This window comes from Carlito syrichta, unplaced genomic scaffold (genome assembly GCF_000164805.1).
Source record: "Carlito syrichta isolate Samal-C Ts95f unplaced genomic scaffold, Tarsius_syrichta-2.0.1 Scaffold111835, whole genome shotgun sequence".
NCBI classification, from domain to species: Eukaryota; Metazoa; Chordata; class Mammalia; order Primates; family Tarsiidae; genus Carlito; species Carlito syrichta.
In genome coordinates, this window is record NW_007055931.1 from 70,588 (window position 1) to 79,422 (window position 8,835).

The following is an 8,835-nucleotide window of genomic DNA, read 5'->3' on the forward strand; positions in this document are numbered from 1 at the left end:
TAAAACAAAACAAAATCTGGAGGAATATACTCTTAATTGTTAACATTACCTGTAAGAATTATAGGCATGAGGGCAGAATTATCAGTTTTTATGTTATTACTTTTTAAACATTTTATAAGTTAAAAGCATTGCTTTCATAATTTAAAAAAGCACTATTTTATAAGAAAAGACAAAAATGCTTCTTCTACAATCTTAGAGTTTATTTTTGAAATGTTCCATCTTTGATTCCTATAAAAAAACTGAAAAAAAATAAATTTTGCCCATAAACATATCTTGGGATCTTTTATAGTAAGGGAAATAATAGTGATTATATTGATAATGAATGGCACTTTCCTATACTATAATATAAACTATACTCTTCTTTCCTCTATTGTCTATCACTCATGAAATCAAGACATGGTACCATTTCAGATTTAAATAGGATTCTTTTTTTTTTTTTAAACTTTATCTAGATAACAGCACGACTTATAAAACACATATTTTCATTTATCTGTACAATGATCATTTGTATACCTAACCCTAAATTGTACCCCACACGTCTTTAAAATTAAAAAATAGTCAATAGAAACAAAGATTTTAAAAAGTGTAACAAAAAGTGTACTTTGCACTGCATATCTCAGTGAAAAAAAGAAAAATATATACAGAATATAGATACAGAAATGCATTAATTTTATAGTAAAAAACATACATACAACCGTGCCAATATCTTGCAGGTTTATTCAATGTGGGACTACATATTGAAAACAGATTAGGAATAAGATTTCTCTCAAGTAAAAGCACAATAGCATTTTTTCCTAAAAGAAGTTCACCATGCATTAAACTAACACTTCCTTTTTCAATATTTTAAGTTACAGGATAATAAGTATATTCTTCCTATTTAATCAGAGTCATGATAATTTTCACCACTAAAATTTTTCACACAATTTAGGTAACATGTGTATTATTCACATACTACCTCAAAGGATTTTTGCTACAAAATGAGCAATCAACTGAGTCACTATGGAAGAATGGATTGAGCATTCCCTCTTTTAAAAACAAATAACCTAGAGTTCAAAAGAATTTTTGGAGGACATGCAAATTAATCCCATAAATGTTATATTTAAAGGAGACAAGGATTATGGATTCCATAACATTGAAACACAGCTGCAAACAGGATAAAAATGTATGATTAGCTACTAAATAAATACCTTGCCTAGAATAAATCCATTTTGTAAGATATATTAACTTTTTAAGACCACTAGTATACTGTTTGGAAAATATACTTTAAATATATAATTCAGTTATCTATATTGATTGGTATAGTCTCAAAAAACTACCCCTCCTCTACACAAGTATCTGCTCATCACCAAAAGAACCAACCTTAGAATCCTTTATAAATAATTGCACTACTAAACAATTAAAGGTGTTAACATTCCTTTAATTAATTTTGCCATTTAAAGAAGTCATAAACTCTTCCTTCTTGTAAATAAAGAAAAGAGCACATGAAATTACAGCCATCCCCATTCAAGAGTATTCAGAGCACTCACCATTCTATTCCTTGTCTCTAATTCGCGAGGCATGGAAAAAAGGGGGACAACTTTAATTGTTGAAAGGCTACTTAAATGTGTATATGAAATGGTGATCTGTGGCACAGAAATTTAAGGAAATCAATATTTTCTCTTCTTTTGTGGATACATTTCTTCAAGCTAGAGTTCAACATTTTCACTGATTTTTTTGAACCCATTAGATCTGTAAAGTTTTAGATTCTATAAAGTTTTGTTTTAGTTTTCTGCCAGAGATAACTTTTTCAATTCAACTTTTTTTAAGCACGCTTTGGGAGGCTGAGGTGAGTGGATTGCCTGAGCCCGTGGGTTCGAGACCTGCCTGGGCAACTTGTGAGACCTCATCTCTACAATAAATCAAAAATTAGCCGGGCGTGGTAGCACGTGCCTATAGTTCTAGCTACTTGGAAGGCTGAGCAGAAGGATCGCCGGAGCCCAGCAGGTCGAGGCTGTGGTGGCTGGGAGCGGCCACTGCACTCCAGTCTGGGTGACAGAGTGAGACTCCAACTCAAAAAAATTTAAAAAAGTAATTTTAAATTTATCTGATATTTTATGAATGTCAGAAGTATTAGAATTGCCTTAATAAAGAAAGAAAAAGTATTAACTACAGCTTGCCAAATTAGTATATAAAAAACAGAACAAAAGTATCACTGAATTTAAAATAGTAAATATTACTTAACATTAGTATTACTAGAAAATTTATTTTAAAAAATAAAATATTTTACTTAGTTTTTTTCCTCAAAAGATATTTAATTTGGGTAGCAACTTTTTCTTGGTACTATTTTAAGAGACTATTTTAACAAATAATAACTTGATAATTTAATTTTCACATTTGTATTCATGTTTAACACTTACATAATGTTTACTATACACCATGAACTTCTGCAAGCACTTTATTACTAAATTACATTATTTATTCCCTTCAAATTTAGAAATTTTCTAAGCAAGTATATATAACACTAATTATTTCCCTGACTTTTATAATAGCTCTGTTTGAATGGACTTAAGCAAAACCAGTTACTACTTTCAAGTATGGAAATCATAATTCATATGGTGATAGTGCCATATAGTACAAATGAAGAACAGGATTAAAAAAATGCTACAACGCTGATATTTGACAATTTATTTTTTTCTTTATGACAGGGTCTTGTTGCTCTGCTGCCTAGGCTAAAGTGCAGTGGCATGGTGGTAGTTCACTACAGCATCAAACTTCTGGATTCCAGTGATCCTCATGCCTCAGTCTATAAGGTAGTTGAGACTACTACAGGCATGTGCCACCATGCCCGACTAATTTTTTTTATTTTTTATTTTAGAGAAGGGCATCTTACTATGTCACCCAGGCTAGTCTCAGCCTAAAGGAACTCTTTCACCTTGGCCTGCCAAAGCACTGAAATTCTAGGAGTCAGTCTCTACACCCAACCTATTGTTTCACGTTTTCAAGGTTTAGCCAATTCCTTAAATGTTAAACGTTTTTTAACGGGACAATTTATTCTGAGTAAAAGGAGAAAGAGCTGCATATTTAACAGTGACCTACCAAAGTTCTCAAAAGTTTTAAATTTCAATTTTTCTAGTATTCCCAGGGATGCTACCTAAGTTTTAGAAATTTAAACTTAAGTCTCAATTTAAACATAACAGTTATATCTAACTAATGAAAAAAATTCTATTTTTAAATTAATGTGAAAATAAACATCAACAGTAAATAATTCAACATATGGCAAATATGGCAATGGGTTCAGATTTTTCAGTATATAAAGAGCCATTGCAAATTAGTAAAGAAAGGACACACAGCAAGAAAAAATGAGCACAGGTTGGGAATAAACAATTTATCTGAAAATAAACCCAAAGGCCAATAAACATTAAAAAAAAAAGTTAATCGTTGCAATAATAAACTGCCAGTAGTTGACTATTCAGGAATACAAATTACAAAATGGTTCAGTCAGTGAAATAAATGCAGAATCTAAAAAACAAAACCATTTTACCTATTAGGCTGACAAACACTTAAAAATTCCTATGAGTGGTCAGTAAAGTTCTGGGAAATGGACACATTCACATACTGGAGCAAATGTTCATGAGTATAATTTTATGAATGAAATTTGGAAGTATGTGTCAAAAAGAAGTATGAATCCCTTGATTTACCTTTTTCTTCCCTAAAATTTGTGCTAAGGAAAATCTGAAATACAAATTGATGCACAAAAAAATTCAATGAGAAAGTAGAAAAATAATTTCAAGTCAAGTTCTATAGAGCAGTTTCAGTAAAAGACAGAATATCCCACATGATGTGAAAAAAGCGGTTGCATTATATGGCTCCACTGTACAAAACAACATACTGTGTGTGCATTGTTTGTTGCTATAAAATATGCACAGAATAATTGGAAAAATATACTGTACATCAAAACATGAGTAACAATTACTTCTCAGTTGTTAAACTAATGGTGATTATTTTGTGCTTTTCTGACATTAGCTATGTTTTGGTTTTGTAATAAATAAAAACAAGTGTATGTCTATTAAAAAAAGTGAATGTATGACAAAACAGCCCACAAATTCCTTTAAAATTAAATTCAAGTCTTTAAAATTAAATTCAATTGAATTTATTTCAATTCAGACTTACTTTAGTTTCCCAAAGAGAAATCCTTGAACTTCATTTACTTCAGTCTCATCTTCTACAGAAGTATTAGTCACAGCTATATTTTGAAAATGAAACAAAAATATTTTCAGACTGGGAAAAAACATGTCATTAAAAATCAGAACTTACAATATGAAATTCCATTTGTTTTAACCTTGTTTTTCTTTTATGGACCTGCTTAACACATATACATGCAAGTGTTCAAACTTGTATTCCTCTGTGTGCACTCTCTTTTTAAAGATGCTTGAATTCATTAAAAAATATTTAATAACCATAATAAAATGCTTTATAGATTATTTCACAGTCAAATTCTATTTTATAACCAGAAATGATAAGCTAAAGGGCCTGCAACATATGCTGTTTGTTAGCTTTACAGGCAGGTGGAAGATTCAAAGACTAACAAACATAAGTTCTTGCCTATTTCCAACACCTTTAAAATAACTAAGGAGAACATGTAGTATTCAGTTTTGTTTCTGTGATAGATCTCTGAGTATTATAGTCTCTAAATCTGTCCATGCTCTCACTCATAAGTGGACCCTGAACATTTAGCATAATACTATAAGAAAGGGATTGGCCGTAGCTGGAACCTGCCAGGGGAAGGGGGTGGAGCATGTAACATCAATAAGAGTACCTGATCTCAAACAAGGCATAGTGGGGACCAAAGAGGGGCTCAAACTTTACCTGTATGATGACTACTTGTATACCTAATCCTGAAGTGTACCCACATCTTTAAAATAAAAATAAAAGATAACCAAGGAATCCTTAGAAAGACTCATAGCCTCAACGAATAAAAATATAATATTTTATAGCCACTTGAATAATAAACAGTGTGGTAAGTAGAATATGTGAAGCATGTTTTGGGATTACAAGAACTGTGATCTCTTGTACTGTTGGGTTGCCCTCTATCAGAGTGTGTCAGAGCTCAGCAATTAGGCTTTCCCCTCTTACTCTTCTGAAGCTCTGAATCTCTAGTACTACAAGTAAAAACCCTGAGGACTTTGATCTAGTCTCCTTTTTCCTCCTGTTCATTCGTGCATTCATTCATTCATTCACTGGGTAAACAATTATTGACCATCTACTATGAAGTGTCTATGACAGAAGAGACACCAGGAAAAGAAACACAAAAGACACAGATCATTCTTGGTAAAAAAGGAAACTAATAAACAGAAAACTTTGATGGAGTTTATAAAACTTCTAAAAGATGACACAAATATATGACACAGAAAAGGGAAAACCATCTTCTGATGTAGTAAGAAGATAGGAAGCCATTTCAGAGGCACAGATTGACATACCTAGGCCTTAAAAGATGAGGATGATTTTGAAGAAATCAGAGACAGGAAAATGGAGGAGGGTGGTAGGTGGAAGGAACAGAATATGCTAAAAACTGGTAGTAGTAGAGGTCATAAAAGCTTCACAGAGTCCAAGCACAGAGGCATTCAGGGAACAGAATATTATTCTGAATAGTAGTTTCGTGCTGCAGAACAAGAGGTTGTAAAGAAAAGAGAGCTGAAGGAGAGTGGTAAGTCAGAAAGAAGTTAGACTGCAAAAAGCTTTGTTTGCTATGCTATAGTACTGGAATTTATGAAGGAGGTTCCAGGGACCCACTAAAGGATTTTTAACCAGTAAAGTCACAAAGTCAAATTTTCGTAATTAGAAGTTCATTTCGAAAGAACTGTGGAGATTATATTGATTAATCTACTTGGGGGGGTGGTGAGAAGACAGGACACTGAAGACCAAAGACAGGGACATGGACAGTTAAAAGTCTGACACACATGGGCAGAGAGGGGGAAAAAGAGAACTGAATTAAAGGAGCAGAAACTTGAATTGAGAAAAGATATATGTACAAGTTCCAAGTATACGAAGAGGGAACCGCCCCAAAAAACAGAATTATCTATAGTACACCTGACCCCTTGTAGTACACTTGGAATTTGTTCCTCCAGATCAAACAGTCAACCCAAGTTTTTATCTGGAAATTTTGTGAAAGTTGTATCATGATTTTCAGAAGAAACATCCCAAGTTGTGGCAAACAGGTGCATGGTTCTTCCACTGTGACAATGCACCTGCCTACACTGTGCTGAGTGTTCAGCAGTTTTTGACCAAAAACAACATGACCCCTGTGTCCCACTCGATCTTGCCCTGAGTAATGTTTTTTTGTTTCCCCGGATGAAAAAAGTTCTCAAAGGGAAATGTTTTGTTGATGTAAAAGAGGTGAAACAAAAAACAGCAGAAGCACTAAATGGCATCAAAATTGATGATTTCAAAAACTGTGTAGAGCAATGGAAAAAGCATCTTTTTTTTTTTTTTTGAGTTGAAGTCTCACTCTGTCACCCAGACTGGAGTGCCGTTTCCGGCCACCACAACCTCGACCTGCTGGGCTTGGGCGATCCTTCCGCCACAGCCTTCCAAGTAGCCGGAATTACAGGCATGCACTACCACGCCCAGCTGATTTTTTGATTTATTGTAGAGATGAAGTCTCGTTCCCACGGGCTCAGGCAATCCACTCACCTCAGCCTCCCAAAGGCACGGGATTACAGGCTAAGCCACCGAGCCCGGCGGAAAAAGCATCTTGATAGGTGTATTGCATCAAATGGAGAGTACCTTGAAGGTGACTGAAACTTAACCATGTAAAAATAAATACACATTTAAAAAAATAAATTCCATTTTTTTGGGGTCCCCTCTTGTATGTAAAAAGCTGATGGCAAAATGCAGTGCATAATGATATAGATAAGGTATATGGCTCCCTTATTGCTGTTCTGCCCATCGCTCTTTTATAGTGTAATTAATAATAATAATAATATAGACAACACATATGTGATTGCACAACTTTTTAAATAAAATACTATTAATATGAGTCCAAGGACAGCTAGAAAATGCTTTTAATTATTATCTCAAAGATACTAAGTTATAAAGTTACATATAAGCTATACAGAAATATATAAAATCTGGATATTATTTCTACTATGTCTTTTCAGTAACTCTTTAACCAAAAGTAATTAAGTTACAGTAATGCAGGTCTTTATTTGAGATACATTCAAAAGGAGCAGCCCAAGCTAAGTCTGTGATCAAGGAAGGGCCTCCATAACACCACATCCTGAGTAGAAAACCAAGTTGAAGCAGGAGACACATTTGAATGCATACAAAGGAATGAATTAAGAACTCTTAGCCTTCTTAAGAAGCAGGAATACACAAATTTCATAATAAGAGACCTTTGTAAGATATCTAAGAACTTCTTTGGTGTATTTAGGGTTCCAGAGTCTCTTCATCTAGATCACGCATTTAGTTCACAGAATTAACTACAAATAGACAATGGTTTGTACATCACAAATCTAATGAATCTACTAAACAATTATAAACAAACAATTCACAGGCTTCTCCCAATATGCTTCAGAAAAATAAAACTATCATCCTAATTTCATTATAAATAAATATTTTAGACAAAGCTTCCTAAGTTAGTGAGTCACCAATGAGATCTATGGAGATACTGACTCTTTAGGCACCTCCTAGGGTGGCTGGGCAGAGCATGGGCTAGTGTGAGTTCCTGGGCCAGTCACATAAGCAATAATCACCCTTGTCAATTGCCTTACTGTACCTTATATAGACTCTCATTTGTTATGTGGTGCTGTAAACAGTTTGGAAGCCATTGAGTATAACCACAATAATAGACCATTTCCTATTTTTAAAGAAGCTTTGAAAACACAATAATATTAAATATATTTCTTTCAGCTTAAAATCAAATGTCAAACTAAGGAGAAATATGTCCACTCCATCTCCAGCCTCAAATAAACATATGTAGGAATATATTCATTAATTATTTTTAAAACAAAAGTATGTAAGTTCCATCTTTTCATTCTACTCAAGTTCTGAGATAGAAAACTTACTTTTAACTTGGGTATCATCCAATGCTTTGTATTCTGTACTCTTAATCGCTAGCTCCACACCATATCCAGATAAGTACATTTTCCGTGAGCTTGGCTCCTGTTCAAACACATTTTATAAAAATAGAAAACATTAGTCAAATATCTTGCTTTAAATTCAATATGACGGCATATTAGGACATTAGGGTAAATTACTAATACTGACGGTTTTTTAATCACTGTGAAATATTTGGGAGACCTTAATACTCTCTCTACATAGTCTATCAAGGAACCAGAATTTGATTGATGTCTACTCCTTTACTTTCTGAAAACTCTACCATGACTCTACTGGTTTAATTACTCATTTACAATTAAAATGAAATAAATACTGATATTTTTCTGTTGTACCATGACAACTTTCTCAAATCTCCCATTAGTTAATTAACAGAGTATCCAATATAGGCAAATTTCGACAAAATTGTACTCCTTTTGGGAACCTCGACAATATTTGATAAAGCAGCAAATGCTATTCATTTGCTAACTGCCTATATGTAGGAAAACTAGAGTGTTGCCAAAAACAAATACTGGAAAGTAGGGGTAAAAAAGACAAAATAACTTAGTGCCTAAAAAACCTGATTATATTTTTCATGTATCTCAATGATTAAGATAAATCAAATGCGACAAATTAAACTGTTCTTGCAATGAGGAACTACAGTTAACTAAATCAGAGTTGTCTGAAATATTTATCAATCAGAATTTTGGTACCTAATTTTCCTCTTTCAATAAAGGGCAAACATAAAATGTATTTCTAGTGATT

The 8,835-nt window shown here is 33.2% G+C and overlaps 1 protein-coding gene across 1 annotated transcript in view; it reads right to left on the minus strand.

Annotated features, from left to right (window-relative positions):
- LOC103273263 (UDP-glucose:glycoprotein glucosyltransferase 2-like) overlaps window positions 1–8,139 on the minus strand; it is a gene marked incomplete at both ends in the record, with an annotated part of 74,403 nt that extends 66,264 nt beyond the window's left edge. The window contains 2 exons of the mRNA XM_008070694.1: window positions 4,150–4,222; window positions 8,043–8,139. Coding sequence (XP_008068885.1) covers window positions 4,150–4,222; window positions 8,043–8,139 — 170 coding nt within the window. The remainder of the gene's footprint in view (window positions 1–4,149; window positions 4,223–8,042) is intronic.
- Between the last annotated feature and the right edge of the window lie 696 nt (window positions 8,140–8,835).